The sequence below is a fragment of the Ambystoma mexicanum genome, chromosome 1q, assembly GCF_040938575.1.
Source record: "Ambystoma mexicanum isolate Mex_15411 chromosome 1q, UKY_AmexF1_1, whole genome shotgun sequence".
Taxonomy (NCBI): Eukaryota; Metazoa; Chordata; class Amphibia; order Caudata; family Ambystomatidae; genus Ambystoma; species Ambystoma mexicanum.
In genome coordinates, this window is record NC_090922.1 from 605,747,762 (window position 1) to 605,768,601 (window position 20,840).

General features: G+C 44.6%; 1 protein-coding gene across 1 annotated transcript in view; it reads left to right on the forward strand.

Annotated features, from left to right (window-relative positions):
* PAPPA2 (pappalysin 2) overlaps window positions 1–20,840 on the forward strand; it is a 1,097,660-nt gene that overhangs the window by 190,977 nt on the left and 885,843 nt on the right. Inside the window, exon 2 of the mRNA XM_069641146.1 lies at window positions 3,134–4,196. Coding sequence (XP_069497247.1) covers window positions 3,134–4,196 — 1,063 coding nt within the window. The remainder of the gene's footprint in view (window positions 1–3,133; window positions 4,197–20,840) is intronic.

Genomic DNA, 20,840 nt, shown 5'->3' on the forward strand with positions numbered 1-20,840 from the left:
TGCACTCCTACCATTGGCCTCTTGCAGACAGGTCCCATTTCTTTATCTCACATTGCCACGGCCAACCCTAGCCTCCTCCTCTCTCAATTCAACAAAAGAAAGGCTGTCAGGAGATGGTGAGAGCCTACACGACTCTGGCTACTACCAGAAACCTCTTTAGCTCTGACATTGCATAACTATTATGGGAAGGTTGCTGTAGACATCCAAGCTCCATGCTTGGTGGCACCTATCTTGAGTCTCACAAATGCTCACATACACATTAAAACATCTAGAACAGATAGACAGTGAGGAGGGCTTGGTAGATAACCAACTTCTTGACAAATCATTCTCCTTGCAGCCCAAAGAACTACACTCCCAACAGAGACACGGGGGGCTTATACAGACCCATGCGTTGTCGCACTGGTATGAACAGACTAATCAGACACCCGGAAATCCCCTCAACAACTATGAACGGGTAGGAGATAGGGCCTATGGGTACCCAACCAATCAGCCGGCAACTCATGGCAAAGGAGGGGGCGGTCGTACACATTCATTACACCCACTTCTTGGAAAGGGGTGTCCAGATTTGGAGCTGCTAGACTCCCATTCATTCTTCCTTGGCGGAGACATTGGAGGGGCCATTGAGTTTTGAAGTACTCCAAACACATACTACAAACTGAAGTTCTATTCCTGTTTGAAGAATCAGGGGATTCTCTACTGTGAAGCCTTTGCGAGCAAGGGAGATTGTTGCCATAGTAACCCTAGAAGCAGCAAATGTTGCTCCAGTGCCAGGAAAGTCAAGGTGGGTCATTTGTCATTTCCACTTAGCAAGCCTTGTCCTTTCACTGGACGTGGTCAGCTTGCAAGACAACTTATTTCCCATTCAGTGGTGGCTTGAAAGGGTCACACCAGGGTAATAGCCCTCCCCATAATGTGAATAAATTGTGTTATTATGTAGTGCTTTTGGCTGCGTTTCTCCCACTTCTATGCGCTGTAATGGCAGGTTTTGTTAGTACCCCATTCCAGGGTACTGAAGGATGCACGGCTGATCCAGCCCTGCAGCAGGATTCACACTTGAAAAATGCCGGCTCTCCTCATGTGAAAGGCCAGCACTTAGCTCAAGAGCTGTCCAATATTTCACATGACTTTCTTACCTTGCCATTGGCCTGTGCTGGACAAGGGAATAGCCTGGGGGGTTGGGAATTGATCTTCCATTGGAGCAGACCGTGGTCGTGAATCTAGGGGAAACGGTCGAAAGGTTTAGTCAGCAAAGTCAACTTTTGAAATATTTAAATCTGTTCGAAATTGTGTCGTTTGTACTTTTACCAAACGAGTAAACCACTCCTAACTTTCAATGGTGTGAATCTCCAAGACCCTGCTGCCACCACTTCCCCAATGCCACTTTACCATTCATTTGCTAACCCCGTTTTCTACTTGTTTTATGTTTTTCAGTTTGCGTACTTGCTATTTTTACTTTAACAATGTTGCATTTTTTAAATATATGTTCAACTAACCATCGTTTGCTTTTTATTTATTTATTTGAATGACTCTCAAATCATTGCGTTCTATCTTTTCTATATTGTTATTTGTCGCATTTCTTTTTAAAAAATGCATTTGCGTATTACTTCTAAAGCAAAGCGCTCAAGTGCCTAGCTGTGCCCAGCTTGACCCTAGCTGGCGCCCAACTTTTGTCGAGCTTGTGCCTGGATTGTGCAGAGCTTGCGCCTTGCTTTTCCCTAGCTTGTGCCCAGCTTGTGCCCAGCTTGTGCCTGGATTGTGCAGAGCTTGCGCCTTGCTTTTCCCTAGCTGTGCCTAGCTTGACCCTAGCTGGCGCCCAACTTTTGTCGAGCTTGTGCCTGGATTGTGCAGAGCTTGCGCCTTGCTTTTCCCTAGCTGTGCCCAGCTTGACCCTAGCTGGCGTCTAACTTTTGTCGAGCTTGTGCCTGGATTGTGCAGAGCTTGCGCCTTGCTTTTCCCTAGCTGTGCCCAGCTTGACCCTAGCTGGCGCCCAACTTTTGTCGAGCTTGTGCCTGGATTGTGCAGAGCTTGCGCCTTGCTTTTCCCTAGCTGTGCCCAGCTTGACCCTAGCTGGCATCTAACTTTTGTCGAGCTTGTGCCTGGATTGTGCAGAGCTTGCGCCTTGCTTTTCCCTAGCTGTGTCCAGCTTGACCCTAGCTGGCGCCCAACTTTTGTCGAGCTTGTGCCTGGATTGTGCAGAGCTTGCGCCTTGCTTTTCCCTAGCTGTGCCCAGCTTGACCCTAGCTGGCGCCCAACTTTTGTCGAGCTTGTGCCTGGATTGTGCAGAGCTTGCGCCTTGCTTTTCTCTAGCTGTGCCCAGCTTGACCCTAGCTGGCGCCCAACTTTTATCGAGCTTGTGCCTGGATTGTGCAGAGCTTGCGCCTTGCTTTTCCCTAGCTGTGCCCAGCTTGACCCTAGCTGGCGCCCAACTTTTGTCGAGCTTGTGCCTGGATTGTGCAGAGCTTGCGCCTTGCTTTTCCCTAGCTGTGCCCAGCTTGACCCTAGCTGGCGCCCAACTTTTGTCGAGCTTGTGCCTGGATTGTGCAGAGCTTGCGCCTTGATTTTCCCTAGCTTGTGCCCAGCTTGTGCCCAGCTTGTGCCTAGCTTGTGCACAGCTTGTGCCTCGCTTTTCCCTAGCTGTGCCCAGCTTGACCCTAGCTGGCGCCTAACTTTTGTCGCGCTTATGCTTGGATTGCGCAGAGCTTGCGCCTTGCTCTACCCTAGCTGTGCCCAGCTTGACCCTAGCTGGCGCCTAACTTTTGTCGAGCTTGTGCCTGGATTGTGCAGAGCTTGCGCCTTGCTTTTCCCTAGCTGTGCCCAGCTTGACCCTAGCTGGCGCCTAACTTTTGTCGAGCTTGTGCCTGGATTGTGCAGAGCTTGCGCCTTGCTTTTCCCTAGCTTGTGCCTAGCTTGTGCCCAGCTTGTGCCCAGCTTGTTTATAGCGTGCCTAGATTGTGCCGAGCTTGAACCCAGTTTGTGTCTAGCTTGTACCCAGCTTGTGCATAGCTCCTGCCTGGCTTTTGTCTAACTTCTGCCCAGCTTGTGACTAGCTTGTGAAGTGCTGTATGTTGTAAGATGTGGTCCTCATGAGTAATTAACTGTGTTCTTTCGTCCATCTTTCCCTTCTCATTTCTAGGTTTGTTCGACAACTGCTCCCACGTGGCTGGCAGCAAGGGATGGTCCCTGGGCATCTTCTCGCCAGAGAATAGTGGAAGGAAGGATGCACGATTTTTTTTCACTCTCCGGACAGACAGAGCTAGAAGAAGCACCACGGTGTCTGTACATCAGAATTATCGTCCCGGCACCTGGACGCACCTGGCAGCGACCTATGACGGGCAGCAGATGATCCTGTACGTGGATGGCGTAAGGGTGGCCAGACACAGAGGACAGTCAGGGGCCCTCCACAGTCCTTTCATGGCCTCCTGTCGCACTCTAATACTTGGTGGTGACAACTCGGCAAGTAGGCATGGCTTCCGTGGTCACCTGGGAGCTATGGTCCTCTGGACCACATCCCTTCCTCAGGAGAAACTGAAGCAGCGATTCCTTCGGATATTCGAAGGTGACCATGCGGATATGGTGTTCAACTCCAACTTCGCCCACCTGGAGAAGCAGTGGCAACTGTTTCAGGACAGTGTTTATCCACTGGTGGAAGTCCTGGCAGCTCCAAAGCTGGATGTTGTTTCTCAACTGACACCTCCACCCTGCGGGCAAACGGTCTGCGACAATTTGGAGCTCATTTCAAACTACAACAGCTACTGGCCACTGCGCCGCGAGAAGCACGTACGGTATCGCGTAGTCAACATATGCGAGGACGATGGGGGCAACCCCACTGTCTCCCGGGAGCAAATCACCCACCAGCACCGGGCACTCAGTGATGCCTTTGCCCGCTACAATATCAGCTGGCAGCTGTCTGTCCACGAAGTACGCAACTCGTCTCTGCGCCACCGCATCATCCTGGCCAGTTGCGAGTCTGGGAAAATTGGCAATGAGCACTGTGATCCGGAGTGTGAGCATCCTTTGACTGGCTATGACGGCGGCGACTGCCGTTTCCACCGGCAATGCCTCTCTTGGAACAAACGAGATGGCATATGCCATCCAGAATGCAACAACATGCTGGACAACTTTGATGATGGGGACTGCTGCGACCCGGAAGTCACGAACGTGAGGAAGACCTGCTTCGACCCTGACTCGCCAGAAAGGTAGGAGTATGCTCTGCCATCCCACTTACTTTCTTTGTTTTCCTTCATCCAGGAGGCCACCAATCTTTTCCATCAAGGTTATCATTTCATTTTCTGTGGCCCATATCACATGGATAGCAACAGGAGAAGCAGTTATTTTATGTAATGTTATGCTATGTTGGTTTTTTGATAAGGCCTTGAAACACTGGCCGGCTGCTGCTGTGTTGCTTCACAAATAATAATTCTAGTGACCATTCATGTATTTCACAGCACAAACTAATTTGTGTGATGGCCAGGTTTGTTTTGATGTGCCAGCAATTGGATTCAGTGTGTTCAATTTGCGAGCAACTGTCGCTATATGGTATACAATCATATGGCCCAGCCACACCTAAAGGGAGTGCATGAAACATCTCACATTATATTAATGGCTGTTTATTTATTTATTTAATTCACATGATGCCATTAAGGCCCGATTCATGGAACTTTATGCCCGGTTCAAAGTGACTTTGCACTGCTAAAAAGTGACTTTGAACTGCCGCCACAAACCCTGATTCATGGAACTGTGCAAAGTGTATTTTTGCAGTACAAAGTCTGGGCAAAGTCATTTTGTACTGCAAAGATGACTGTACAAACTTTCCACTCGCTTTGCACTGAAAAAATACACTTTGCACAGTACCATGAATCAGGGTTTGTGTCAGCAGTGCAAAATCACTTTTCAGCAGTGCAAAGTCACTTTGAAACGTTCAAAAAACTCTTAGTCTATTTGAAGTGCTGCCAACTTTGGCAGATGACGAATCCCAGGTGTACATTGGAAAAGTCATTTGCCCAAGATTATAGCCTTATAGATTGAGGGAGGGGTCATTATCGCAGGTTAATGACCCGCCACCAAGCTATAATTATCCCATGCAATTATGGCCCCTCCCCAGGTCTATAAGGCTATTAGCACATGATGTTAGTAGCAATAGACGTTTTGGAGTTTTCGTACAGAAGTAAAACATGGTGCTGTAAGAGTGAGTAAAGTAAGTAGACAAAATATGGTTGCATTCAAGTGACCATTTTAATTGCAACTTGGTTGAACTGGAACAGGTTTAACATGAACATGCATGAGGTTTCATGTAAAAGTAAATGGTTTTGCTATAAGAAAGTGAAATCATTTTCTAATGTGTTTGCTAATTAGCATGTTGCAGCATAAAAGAGATCCCCTCATAAAGGAAGTTTCTTGTTGAAATAAAATCTTGCCTGGAAATTGCATTGTTGTTAACCTGTATGCTTTTGAAAACAGAATGTTCAGAATGCAGTCAATACTAGTAGTTAACGACTGCACTCTAAATATTCTGATTGGCTGAGAGGAGGTCATTAACGACTCCCATGTGCTAATACGCAGTAATGTCAAATTGAGGAATCAGGATTACATGATGGGTAACCCAAGACTACAATCTCAAATGAAGTCACTAGATCTCAAGAAGTAGAAGCTTGACACCGAAAACAGTACATTTCCCAAAAAAGTGAATACTTCTGAAAGTCCAGAACTGCCAGGGCCAAGCCAGTTCACATGCCAATCCCTCTGTTGCTGAGCCCGGGTACGGCTGGGGCTACATGTCCCCAACCCATTGGATGTGCGTTTGGCCTTCCCTGCGTCTCTCGTCTGTCCTGCTGCACTTGGAATACAATGTAGGTGTTTGTTCAGGAATTTTGTATAGTGCAGAAGACAGAAAGGTATTAAAGCACTTTTCTGAGGAAGCCTGTTTAGACAGGTGCAGTGAGTTTAGCCCAGAGAGAGTCAGCAATTTAGAGGTCGAAGAAGCCAATATTTCTGTATTTTTAGATTTGTTTTTAGTGATGGTAGAGTATGACTGAGATCTCGGACGATAATTCCAGAAAAGAGGGCCTTGGACTGCCAAAGTTTTATGGACATCAAATTTAGGCTTATAGACATAAGCTGGTGAACTGTAAGTAGGGTAGATCCAAGGGTTTGATTGGCATGGCATCATTCAATATTGGTGCATATGTAGGTAGGCGTTTTTGACCAAAAATATATTTCTTTGTGAAAAGAGCCACTATAAACAGACTACTGTCCTGAACTGGGATCAACTGAAATTTCTGAAGAATGGGGGTGATGTGAGTAAATGGAGAAGCAGTTACTAATGTACGAGCAATTTTGTTTCGAAGCAGCTGTTATTGGGAAAAAGATTTTTGTCCAACCCATACATGGGGAATCGCCTTCATCGAATTTTGATTCAATGTTGGCCTTATTAATATGGCCCAGAAGCTGCTCATCCAACAAAAGTCAGGGATAATACATTGTAGAGCCAACAATGGAATTAATAAGTGAGAACATGTTAAATTGCACAGAAAAATAATTCCCTGTGTATTTAACTAAGATCGAATAGGTGTAGTCGTGTTGTCAATTTGAAAAAGAGGGGGATTACGCAAGAGTTTCCTTGAATTTGCTGGAGTTGGAATGATGATAAGTTGAGTCTTTTACCTACTTTTTTTTTTTAAATAGAGTTTGAGTTGGGTTCCTCGAAAACAGCAGTGATCAAGTCAAAATTAAAGCACCAACAAATATATTCCTTGACACCGATCATCTCCCCCCTTCCCGCCCTCCATCCCATTCTGACTTTTATTAATACTTTCTGGTCTTCTTCCCTCCAACCTCACTTTCCTTTTCCACTACCCGCCCCTTCCCTGTCCTGGTCGGCTCCACCCTGCCGTGTCTCACCTCACTCATCCCCACTTTCCCTAGATCTTCCCTGCTTCTGCGGGTAGCCTCTATGTTTGTACACTTCCTGGTCCCACCTCTTTATCACGTCATCCCTCACCTCCATGCTGCGATTGTTGGGCATCTGGGTTCTTCCACTTCTCCAGACTAGGACGTTTAGCCACTATACACGCTCTGTTGAGGACGGTTTTATTATATCTATCCACCACTTCCTCCCCCCATATCCCGAGCAGTGCACCCCTCGGGCCCAAGTGCATTGGTCACCCCCATGTCCCCTCTATTTGATGTTGGATCCCTCCCAGTACCGCTCTAACTTTGGGCATTGCCCTACCATGTGGATGTACGTCGCTCTATGGGTTTTGCACTTAGGACAAGTATTGTCCTCCCTCTTCCAGATTCTCTTTAATGTATCCCTGGATTAATAGATTCTATGCAGGTACTTACATTGTATCATCCTCAGGTTGGCTGTGATTGCTACTTCCCTTGGGTATTGTAATGCCTCCCTCTATTCATCCTCCTTTATGTCTCCAAACCCTTCACCCATCTCTCCTTCAGCGCGCCTATCTGTACCATCCAGTAAAACGCAATGCTTTACAGAGGGCTGATACATGTTTCCTCTGAATCTCCCCCACTGTATTTCTCTCGACTGGAGAGGCCTGTGGCATGTCATATAACCTTTTAGTGTGTGGGTCCAGAGCATGCCAAAGCCGCAAGTATTAGTAGTCGCTCTGTCTTCTCAGCCCCCAGTCGTCTCCCAACACCTCGAACGATATAACTCTTCTGTTGGAGAGTACATCCCACATCATCATAATCATTTATTCTTCCATTCCCCTGCCCATTTCAGATTTTGGATTCCTCTAATAGACTTGTTGCTCAGATTCAGGCTGCCAACGTGAGTCTTGTCCCCCACCCTTGTTACCCATGGGCTTGCATCCAAACTATACCCACCACTACCGTAAGTGGCATGGCCCCATTTTTTTGGGCTTTCCTGTGAGAGGAGCCCTACCCAGCCATTCCTGCCCATCATTCCCACTTCTGTGTCCACCAGGGCATCTCTTCCTCTCACGTACGCCTAACTATTCACCACGGCCAGATGTGATGCCCAATAGTAGAGACTCAAGTTTGGGAGACATAATCCCCCTTCCCTTGGAGAGTTATATAACGTTTCCAGTTTGATCCTGGGTGGTTTCTGTTTTCATAGGAACCCTCCCAATATCCTGCTGAGCCTATCAAAGTCCTTGACCTGTATCACACACAGGGCATGCTCGATAAGGTATAGCAGTCACGGCAGCATCGCTAATTTGTAGAGCGCCACTCTACCCATCAATGAAAGCGGGAGAGTCACCCAAAAGTTGTCATTATTTTCGAAGCTTCTGATTGATGGGGTAAGATTCAATTCGACAAAGCCTGTTTCATCCTTTTGAACAAATATCCCCAAATATGGGAACCCATTGCCAGCTGTTTTCAGTGGCAGATATTCCTTCTGGTTCCCATCCCCCAGTACACCGGGTAGTGGATGGATTTTTCCCAATTCATCTTTAGGCCAGACTATGAGCCACAGTCCCCCAGGATGTAGTCTTTGACCTACTTAAGCTCAGGCAATTTGCATCCATCCATGCTTTCGTGGTAGTTAAGGTTGAGAGCAGTTTGTTATTGTCAATAGTGTGATTATTGGTAAGTTTAAAATACAGTGGGGTGGGCGTGGCCAAGCACCTTGAGGAATGGCTGCATATTTGTTCCCGCTACCGCTCGACCATACATTTCAGTATCCGTTATTAATTAAAATATCAAAAAATGCATTACATCCTCCTTACGTTATCCTTGATGGTATGTGGTGATATTGTGGAAGACGTTTCAGCCACTTCCTATGTTCTTCTGTACCGTTTGTTCTGAAGGCTTCAGGTGCCGTGATCCTGTGATGTGAAAAGCCGATGTTTCCAGTCAACTGTACAGGCACGCTGCAACTAGGGGGGTTGTAATGATAAGGAAGCATCATTTCTTCACAACACAGATCCCAATGCATACAAAAATACTTTAATTTAAAAATGTACTGTTTGTTTTTCAGCAGTTAGATTTTTATACAGCTGAAACTCCCCTTCTTAAACATAATTCACCACCCCTGAAGGATTTAAGCCATCAATTAGAATCTCTGCTTTTCCCTCTTATCAAGGATTATAATCAGAAGTAACTTAATGGCAATTGTGCTTTTAATTTGCCACACAAATGCCGGTGTCTTCTGCATTAAATACTACCACTTGTGGTGCGCACCCTTGACTCATTTGGCATTATTTGAGCCACAACATAGCATATGCACCAGTATAATCATCACAGAGATTAGCGTTTATAAACATGGACTCTCACATGATGCTGTCCTGAACAGGTTACTAAGATACAAAGTCATATGGTCTGGCCTTTACTCAGAGTGCTGAAGCCTTGGATATCATTTGAGTAATTATGGCGGCAAAAAAAATAATTCAAACTAAAGAAGTATCACCCCCATCATCTAATTCTCTTAAAAGAAAAAAAGAGTGACTCACCAACACCAAAAGATGACACTTTAGATCCAGTTATGCAGACTATGCTTGCAGGAATCAGGGCCCTGAAGCCCTCTATGGAGGCAACTAATGACAAACTATAACAGCTAGATGACAAATGGTCTTCCTTTGAGTCAAGGATGATAGAGGTGGAACAACGAGTTAGTGATGCAGAGGATGTTACTAGCAGAGTGGTGACATTGGACACCACAGTGAAATAGCTACAAAAACAGTCAGGAAATCTTGAAAACAGAAACAGAAGGAACAATCTACGTATTGTAGGCCTTCCAGAAGGCAAATTGATTCAATATGGAATTCTAATGCTTTGTCTAGAACTTTTCTTTTTGCTCTTCTTGACTACAGTCATGTCCTGCTTATAATGAATGAGGCAAAACAAATGAAACCACTTGTTTGGGAAGAAAGGAAATATATATATATACATATTTCCCAAGATGTTTCCAACGCAACAGCTACAAGGAAAATAAAAATGATTATTTCAGACCTGCTTTAAGGCAATTAAGTGCAAGATATGGCATTATACATCGAGCTACCCTCAAGGTCACATTGAAAGTTCCCACTGCTACTTTTGAGAATCCAATGGAATTGAGACAATTTATTCAAAATCATAAAATGGAGGATATGGACACATCAAGACCAAACACTTAAATAACTCCTTTGGATTAAATGTTTTCTCATTACTGAGACTACTGGCCAGAGTGAGGTGTCATGTGTGTCTTACTTCAACCAGCTCTTCCCCCCTGTTTCAATACCGTCAACATGTATTGGAGTGGCTGTTTCCTGTTAGCCACAATGTTATCAGTTATTTCTCTTTATTATTGGTTATTGAAGATACTCATCTTGACTTCGGTTGTACTCCCCTCTTCTTTATGTGTCTTTCCTTCTATGTTATTACTTTGCAGGAAAATATATATTTCTATGATTAGAGAATCTTTCATTATTTTCCAAACTGCATACATATTATTGAAGCCTGAATTATCTGTTTTTGTATGCCTTTCTTAGTCTAAAACATGCCACTTAACTTAACATCCTGGAATGTTAAAGGGTTACATAACCCTATCAAAAGACACAAAGTGTTATCCCACCTTAATAGGATCAAACCTTGAATGGCATGTATCCAAGAAACACACCTGTCACAAGTTGAAGCTGCAAACATAAGCATCTTTGGGTAGGCCAAGTGTTCTCTAGTGCAGCATATGGCAAAACGAATGCAGTAATTGCACTTAGTAATAACGCTCTCAAGTGCAAGATTCTTGAAACTGACTCAGATAATATGGGAAGGTGGGTGCTGGTTAAGATTTTGATGGAATCCACTGAATATTCTCAATGTTTATGGTCCTTCCTCTCCTGATCCCTCATATTGGTTATAATTAAAAAAGTATATAATTCATGCAAATCTGCAGAATTTAATTGTATGTGTAAATTGCAGCAAGATTATAGATCCCTTCCTTGATAGGAAATCTATTGTATGGTTCAAAAGCACCAGATCCCATAAACAATTTCTAAATTTTGCATCATAACTAGATCTCATTGACGCAGGGTCTATCACCCATCCCTATTATTTAGAGTTTACCTTTGGGTCTATTCCTCACAACTCCTTTTCTAGAATAGATTATATATTCCTTTCTAAATCCATGCCCAATGAACTTCTTAATTCTCAAATTGAGTGTATAACATTATCAGACCACACTCTTGTCCATGTACAACTCGCAACTACAGAAAATAATCAAAAGTCAAATATGTGGCGATTTAACACAGCCCTTTTAAATGATGAACCCTTCTTGCCCCTCATTACTACACAACAGTCATTTTTTCTCTGCTGTTAAGGCTCAGGATATGTCAATTGTTAACAACTGGTGCTGCTACAAGACAATACTTAGAGGGCAGATCATCTCTTTTGTGGCCAATAAAAAAATAAAAAATAAAACAAGAATCTGAGAATATTCTTAAACAATTAAAATCTCTTGAATCTCAATATGTACACACTAATGCTCCTTCTACCTTCAATGATATTATTAAACTAAGATTTAAATATAAAAACATTACCTCACTATACTCCTGTGCTAATATCTTAAAATATAACCCAAAAATACCAATTCTCAAATAAAACAAGCACATCACGTGCATCATATTTTAAACCTAAAAAGGAAAAAGCTAGGTTAGCTGTTATTAAGAATCAGACCGGGGACAGGAAATTCTCTGATAAAGAAATCCTCAAGTTTTCATTAAATGTTTTCAAAAACTATATCTTCGGTATCACAACCCAATAGCCCTCACAGTCATGACTTTCTTCAGCAAGTCCATCACTCCACACACCCAAAAGTAAATCTTGATTCACTGAATATCCCTATCACTCCCAGTGAAATTCATAAAGCCATAAAAGACCTCAAAAAAGTTAAGGCCCCTGACCGAGATGGTTTCCCTATTGACTTATATGCTCACTTTAATAGCGTATTAGTTCCTAAACTTAAAAAACTATTTCCTCATTTCATTAAAGCTGATAGAGCACTGGGAACCTTTTCGGAAGATATGTTAATTGTTTTCCCCAAACCCGATAAAGATCATGAATTCCCTCAAATCTATAGACCAATCTCCCTTATAAAGCCTGATTGCAAGATCTTGGCAAATAGACTCCTTCCTTTTTTCCCAATTTACTTAAAAATGATCAGGTAGGTTATGTTAAGGGTAGACTTTCCGCATCCAACATATGGTTATTTCTGAACATACTAGATGTTGTTCATAATATCAAGGATCCCTCTGCAGCTGTTGCTCTAGATGCAGAAAAAACATTTGACAGAGTTGAATGGACCTGTATGTTTGAGGCTGTTAAATGGCACGGCATAGGCACCACTTTACTCTCCATTTGTCTCATAGTGTGTTCATTAAACACCTTCTGCCATCTTTTTTAGCCTAACTTTCCCGCACTAAAGGTTTGTAAAACTATCCTAAAAATGTTTCTAGTCTCCTTCCCTAGTTGCTTATCAGCTTTGCGTCACAATTATTTTTTTTATAAGCAACGCATTCCTAATCCCAGTTGGCAATGTGCTTGTCCTCTGGGCATGTGTCATGATTCTTTCTCTTGCCTTGCCTTTTACCCCCAAAAATGAAAACAAAATTAAAACCCTGTTTTATTTTGAATACCCACTAATTAATGTTTCAACCAGACAATCCTTCCTGTCTTTAGCAACCTTTGCAGGTTTGAGAACCCCAATTTTATGTGCGAGTGTTGTGTGAATTGTTTGCTTGCCTTTGCCGCTCACTTGTCTTTGCTTTTTTTGCCAAGTGGGCATCCTTCCTTGATATACAGCGGGAATGGGTATTGTGTTGGGAGTGACAGGTGGAGAAGGGAGAGGAGTTTCACTTCTTAGAGTTTGAGGAGATGCATGGCCAGGTCTTGGAGGAGATGGCATGCCTCTTGAGGTTGTGGTGTAATGAATCACTTGGTTCCTCGCGGCGGTCACGCGTGCTCTCTGTCCATGGTTTGGAGCGAGAGCCGCGTGACCACTGCGACGGTTGCTTATTTTGAAAAAGTAAGAGTCGGTGCTGTATAATGGCTCCGGGGAGCTCCCCTTAAATAAAAGACTTGAACCACTTATCGTTTGGTTGCCAACATCCTTCAATTGGCGACGAGGATCAGGCGAAGGGGAGGCGAAGGGATGACCCGGCCCGCCCGCGATTAAAGGGGTGGATACATACAGATGACAATGCGAGTCGCGTAGTGGTGAGCGGCCGCAGGGGGATTTCTCCGCAGTGTGGCGCTGCATAAGGACGGTGTTGGGGGTCCACGCAGCGACGTAAGGAGAGGTGTGGGGGCCGCAGAGGGACTGTCTCTGCGGCGGCCTGGAGGCACTGCAGGGAGACGGTCTCGGCGGCTCTGCAGAGGGACGTTCCCTCTGCCTCTAAACGGAGCGGTGAGCCTGCACAGCTGATCCTGGTTGGTGCCGCCCACCCTGACTCCTATTCGGCAGAAAGAGGTGAGGAGCAGGGGGTGGGAGGGGCTAAGCACAACCACGGAGGGAAGCTTTCAGAGGAGATTAGAGAATAGAAATATTGGAACAGTGAGCTGGACTGCATGAAGTAGTCATCATTAACACCAGCTGGATGTTGATGAGGTACAATTAGAAGATTTAAGTAAAGGACTTGCTAAGACTAAAGGAAGTTTCTATAAGAGGAACATTGGGAGGAACATTGACAGTGCATAGGTGCATTTGGAGCAGTTTGGTGTGACCATAACACCAGCATAACAATTAAAGATGGCTGCAGCGAGCATGTCACCACCGCCACCGTTTCTGGCAAAACCTGGTGCTCCACCAATAAGGTGGGACAGGTGGAAGAAGTTATTTGATACTTACCTCATTGCCATAGGAGGGGATACATTCGCAATCAGCATGAAAAGAAGTGATTTTACTACACAACTTGGGAACTGAAGGCAGGAGTGTGTATGATGGCTTGCCTAAGCCAAGAAAAATATAACCTTTGAGAGGCACAAGTTCTTCCAAAGGATGCAAGATCCACAGGAACCAGTGGAAAACTTTATTGCAGCTTTGAGGTTCCTTAGCCATACGTGCGAGTTTGGACTACTCACAGATTCTCTAATAAGGGACCAATTGGTACGTTGCACAAGTAATGTAAAGATACAAGAGAGGCTATTGTCCAAGGATGCATCACTAGAGGCAGCCATAGACACGGCAAGAAGCATGGAACAGACCATAAGTATATGACTACTATGAAGGGAGAAAAATCGGAAGGAGAAGTAGCCGCGGTGAGAGGATTCCGCAAGGGGGTCCCGAACAAGGAAATAAGGTGCTACAAATGTGGGAGTAACCACCACATCTCAACAAGCATGTTCTGTCCACCCAGGAACATCTCCTGCTTAAAATGCAAGAAAAAGGGTCATTTTGCGAGAGTTTGCCGTGAATCCGGAGTGGTGCAAAACATTGTGGCAGGAGGAAGAATGCCAGAACAAGAGGAGGATCATGCAATGGGCATGAGCAGCTAGGCAAAGCATGTACTGGAAGTATCGGAAGTATCAAACAAAGGTGGAGCACCAACAGATGTGTTCATGATCAATGGAGAGCAGTAACAATGAAGGTGGACAGTTGTTCACCGTGGACTTTGATGTCGAAGGCAACATTTTTGGGTTGCATGCAGGGAGACGTAAAGCAGTTGAAGGAACACAATATTGAACCCTATGCATATGGGAATGTGAGAATTGAAGTTGTAGGGATGTTCTAGGCTTCCATAAAGTACAAAGGGAGAAGCTGTGAATCTGAGATTTACGTCACTCAAGAAGGCTTGTCACTCCTGGGATGGGGTGAACAATGGAAGTTAGGAATCAGAATCCAAGCAAATGCGGAAAGGCCTATTGATGACGTGGCTGAGTTGAAAGATAAGTGGGAGAAAGAATATCCCAAAGTGTTTCAAGATGAATTGGGAGTGTTAAAGGGATTAGAGCACCAAATTCGACTAAAGGCAGGAGCCAGTCCAAAAGTGCACAAGGTGAGGGCCGTACCGCATGAATTAAATGAAAAGCTAAAAGTGGAAGTGGAGTCGCTACTTCAAAGAGGAATAATTGAAAGGAGTGAGAGCTCTGAATGGCTGTCGCCGGTGGTAGTGGCAGCGAAGGCAAATGGAGACATCAGACTGTGTGTAGACCTGCGAGACCTGAACAGGACTATTTTAATAGATAGACATCCCCTGCCGATAATTGGTGACAAGTTATCTGTGTTGAACAATGCCAAGGTATTTTCAGTCATCAATCTTTCTCAGGCATACCATCAAGTTCCACTGAAGGAGGATTGTCAACATTTAACGGCAATCATCACTGTGTTTGGAACTTTTAAGTACTGCAGGATGCCGTTTGGACTCGCCTCAGCAGCAGCCGTATTTCAAAGGGTGATGGAGACTGTGTTGAGCGGAGTGAAGAACATTATTGTGTTCCAAGAAGATGTTCTGATATATGCAAGTTCCCAGGAAGAACATGGTGAAGTGTTGAGACAGGTGTTAAAGAGATTGGGCGAGGCAGGGTTAACGGTAAAAAGGAGCAAGTGTAAGATTGCAGTGCACAAGGTAGAATATCTGGGACACGAGATAGATGAAAATGGGGTGAGGCCCAAGAGGAATTTGGTGGAGGCAGTGAAAGTTGCGCCCGTGCCAGAGAATAAAGAACAAGTGAAGTCATTTTTAGGATTGGCTGAATATTATCATAAGTTCGTGAAGGATTAGTGTCCATTCCCATTAGAATGTTGCTCAAGAAGGGTGCGAAATTTGAATGGACAGCAGAATGTGATGTGGCTTTTGAGTGTATCAAACAAGCAGTGTGTGAAGTACCATCCATAGGTAGATTTGATCTCAGAGATAAGATTGTTTTGGTAGTAGATGCGAGCATGCTTGGGCTGGGAGCAACATTGGTGCAGTATGACAGAGATAACACAGAGAGAGTTATTGCGTTTGCGTCTAGGACACTGAGAGGGGCAGAGTGCAAATATTCCGTTATAGAGAGAGAAACCTTGGCCATGTTTTGGGCATTAAATCATTTCAAGTACTTTTTATGGGGAAGAAGATTTGTAGTCAGGTCCGACCACAAGCCCATGGTTCAACTTTTTGAGAGTGGAAGATGGGCGTTGGGTTCCCCAAGAATTAGTAGGTGGGGTTTGGGACTCCAAAACTATAACTTTGAGGTAAGTTATCTGCCAGGAAAGAAAAATGTGGTGGCAGACTGCCTTTCAAGACTGCCGGTGAATGCTAATATTGTAGAAGGTGGGGAGATAGAAGAAGAATCTGTAGTGGCAGAAATACAAGGTGCCATTAGTAAAGAAGAGTGGACACAAGAATAAAGTACAGATGAGGATCTAAAGCAAGTAAAGGTGTGGACAGTGAGAGGGTGGCCAGCCAAAAGAGACTTGGACAGTAAGTTCAATACATGGTGGGAGGTAAGAGATGAAATAAATTTGTGTGAAGACAGGTTAAGAAGAGGAAAGTGCATTATTCCTCCACAATCTCTCAGGTCTGTGTTGGTTATGCTGGCCCATCAGGGACATCCTGGAGAAGCTGCCATGAAAAGGAAGTTGAGGCAAAATTATTGGTGGCCGGGAATTGATAGGAGTGCCGAAAGGTGTGTCAAGGAATGCATGACTTGCCAAACTAGTGACAAGTGCAGAGTGGTAAGGGAAGCCCCACTAATACCTAATGTAATACCAGACCAACCTTGGAGTAAGTTGGCGGTGGACATTATGGGTCCGGTAGCAGGTCTGGGAGAAGGCTTGAAGTTTTTATTTGTTCTGGTAGACTTTCATTCCAAATGGTTTGAATGGGAAGCGGTGAAAGAGGTCACGGCTAACGAGTTGAGTAATTTCCTGGAGAGAGCTTTCCTTAAAGAAGGGGTTCCGGTTGAAATGGTGTCTGACAATGGGGTACAATTTGTATCTGTGGCCATGAAAACATTTCTTTCAGGCTATAGCATAAAACACACCAGGACTGCATTGTATAATCCCAAGGGGAATGGTCTTGTTGAAAGAGTCAACAGGTACATAAAAGGGGGTCTGCAGATGGCCATGAAATCGGGACAACCATGGAGGGAGGTGTTAAAGATGTTAACGTGGAATTTTGTCACTACACCACACTCTGTAACTGGCGTATCTCCATGCGTATCTATGAAAGGTAGGGAACCTGGAACAAGACTTTGTCCAGGATGGCTTGGAATGGCCAAAGTGGTAAATGTTGATCGGGATCGCATTATGAAACTTATCACGTTGAGTCAAGAAAGGAATAAGGAACTGTTTGATGACAGGATGAGGGTGAAGGAATAGTAATGGAAGATTGGGGAGATTGTGTATGTTAAAAATCCCAGACTGGTAAACAAATGTGTGGAAAGTAAGTCCCTGGGACCAAAGAAGATATGTGCTGTAAAGAGTAATGTTGTCATTCTGGAAGGAGGAGAAGTTTGGTCAAAAGGTAGATTGGCAAAAGTAGGTGATGTGAATGTGAGCAAGGTGGGTGAGCAAGTGAAAGAAAGAACTGTCAGTGTGGATAATAATAAGACAGAAAAGGAAGGGAAAGGAGGAGTGGTATATGGAGAAAAAATAGAGGATGGAGGAGAAATGGATACAGGTACAAGACCAATTGCAAGACCAAATGAAGAATGTTCACATAGGTCTAGATCAAAGCCTGTGTGGATGAGAGATTATGAAACTTGAAGTATTCGTAAACTTAAGACAATTAGCCATGTCGTGTCAAATTGTAATGTAAGAATATTGTAATTTTTAATTCTTTTGATGTGATCAATTTCTCCTATATTACAATGTTATTTACATTAGTCAGAGTATCTTTTAATGTTCTCTATTAATGATGTTAATTACTTGTTCTGTTATAGGGGAAGATGTGTAAGGAATCACTTGGTTCCTCGTGGCGGTCACGCGCGTTCTCTGTCCATGGTTTGGAGCGAGGGCCGCGTGACCACTGCAGCAGTTGCTTATTTGGAAAAAGTAAGAGTCGGTGCTGTATAATGGCTGCGGGGAGCTCCCCTTAAATAAAAGACTTGAACCACTTATCGTTTGGCTGCCAACATCCTTCATGTGGCTTGGGTAGTTGCCAGCCAGCCACAGGCTGAACAGGTATTGTCTAAGGTGGCCAATCATTGAGAGATGGTCCAGGGAGCGGAGACAAAGATGGAGTTGCCACTGCCAAAAGAGGACGAGGTGGAGAAGGAGGTAACGCTGTGGATGGGACCATACAAGGAATCCTTTTGCAATAGGTGGTTGAAAAGCTGGTAGCGTGTCTGTGGAAGGTTGGGTGGGCCTAGCATCGTAATGGATGAAGAGGGTATTGTAACTACAGATACACTGCAGGCGTGGCTAGGCAATTCAGTGAAGTTGGCGGGTCTGTGGTGACAACTCAGTAAGGAGAGGGTGCAGTTGATGTGCAGGAGGAGTGTGGCACCACAGAGAATGATAAGGAGGGGATGTAGTTGGTGGTGCCACAGGAGAGAGAAGAGCAACAGGGGAATGCGGTAGAGGTGAAACCAAAACAGTGATGAGTGGAAGTGTTTGAATTAATCTGAATCACTGGCACTGCTCTGGGCAACCTCCCACAACACTGTTTTTTAGCCCGTCTGCGCCATTGCAAAAGGGGCTCAGACATATGCAGATCAGCCAGGTACTGCCCCCAACAGGAGCAGCCCTGCCCGACCTACTAGGCCAGGTCCCCTCTACAAAGAAGCACAATCATCCCCAGAAATGTTTCAGCCTTGTTGGGCCTCATCAGTGAAGTGCAGCTTGGTTTCCTATGGCACAGTGACCGAGGGAGATAGAGGTGGCCTTCCAGCAGATGGCTCAGGATGAGGAAGAGACTGAGGACACTGCTTGCCCCTGCACAGTGGGAATGAAAGGCCCAGGCATCCCCTGTCATGTCTCAGGTAGGACAGTGGACAAGTTGACATATGACATTGCCCACCTCATCATGGGTCTGCAACTAACTTAGCTTGCTGGAGCAGATGACGGTTAAAGGGTGGCTAAGCCATCATTATAGGCAACCTATGCAAGATGCCAGCCAAGTGTAGAATACCAAAGAAGGTTTGCACTTTGCCAACCATGGCAATGTAAAAGTGCATGCATCAGGGGCCTTCTCTCTTAATCACACCGTGGGAACTTCAACTCCCAGTGACCCCTTCTTGCGCAGCATCCTCCAGCAGTGTGTCTGCAGGTTCCTCCCAGGAGGACACATCTGCTCTTTGCCAGACACACTGATTCACGGCAGCCGAAGACACCCTACTCTCTGAGTTTGCTCAAGCATCTGTGCCTTCCCTGCATACTGTGTCAGTGGCACCAGGCTTTGTTGCCTCCACCATGGCTTGTTGTTGGTGGAAGTGGTGGCTTTGTGGGCATGGCGCTAGTTGGGCAGGCATGGTGTGACCGCGTGATGTATCATGCTGGCACATACTGTCGGTATTGCCAGTTGACCATCAGTCATGGGGAGGAAGATGCCGTAGTCAGGCACATGTGCCTGGCCCATCCTTCTTGCACGTGACTCACTGCAAATTAGGCAGAAGTACAGCAACGGTGCAGGTGGAGGTATTGCCCTCGGACTGAGAGCTGGAGGGAAAGTCCACAAATATTGAAGGGGTGACTCTTCATTTATGCAAAATAGTCACAAGTGAATACATTGCCCACGCCTCTTTCATAGCCAATTGTTTTTTGGAATAAAATGCAACCAACACTCAACCCAGGAAGCTGCATCAATGTCTGCAGAGTTGAAAAGCATCAGCAACTGTTCAAAAGTGAGTTAAAGGGCTAACTGAACTTAAATGAGGTCATCCAAAATAAAATTAATGTCCTATATTGGGTCCCTTGATAGCACAATTCTGCGAACATGCTACTTGCGATACTATAATAATATCCTCTGAAGGCAGAAATCCAAGAAATAATCTTTGAACTCTTCTTACACATTTGCAGTGTTCATCTGCAGCATGCACCTCACTGTCAGCTGATAAAGGACACTATGTATTATTACTCTGATATGTTACCTATGGAAAAAAACACCCAGCCACCTTGGAATTCTTTGTAAATATTAACTCGGCTGATTAAAGAACATAGCAAAATGGTAACACTTTGAAGAGGATGTGAGTTGATATTACGCAACACAGAGTGTAGTAAGAAAGCATGAACACCATACTTGATTAGTTCAGCAAATTTGCCTTCTTGTAATTGATGGCCTTGGGGTGAGTCTGTGTTTTCTGAAGCAATTTTTGAAAATTACAAGAACCCGGTTGACACCACACAACACGAACATGTCTGAAAGCAAATTATTACAGCTGAAACGCACTGGATTACAAAATTAGATATTGTTACCCAAGAACATGTAACTAATGCGTGTTGTTTGAGCAAGCTGAACAGACTTTCCAAATAAAATGATGTTGGTTTCAGTATTGGTCCAGCTTCGGTGGGCGCTTGAACTCATGTGTAATAGATTGCCTTGGGCTTGGGCTGAGTCTCTGTTTGTTGAAGCAGCTGTTGTCTATTAGAAATTGAAGTATCCAAAAGATGCTGATGTTTGCGTCTGTCAAGTAATAGGGAGAACTGAACCAATTCATAGGGGTACACCTGCACTGTTGGAAGTTTGCTCTCTGTGTATTACTGTGGTTGTAAAATAGCAAGAGCGGGACTCAAGAACACAACAGCAGTAGCAGAAATTCTAATGGCATATCATAATATTACAGTCATTCACCATTTCAATCAGTGCCTAGTGCTATAGCGCAGCACGAACATGTTTTAGGAGGACAGTCCAGGTTTGAGAAATATGGGGACTACCTAATCAGGAGAAGGTTGTAGTAAAGGTTGTCTGAGGTCATGCTAGCCCTGTACATGGTATTGCATCATATGGCTCCACACAGATGTG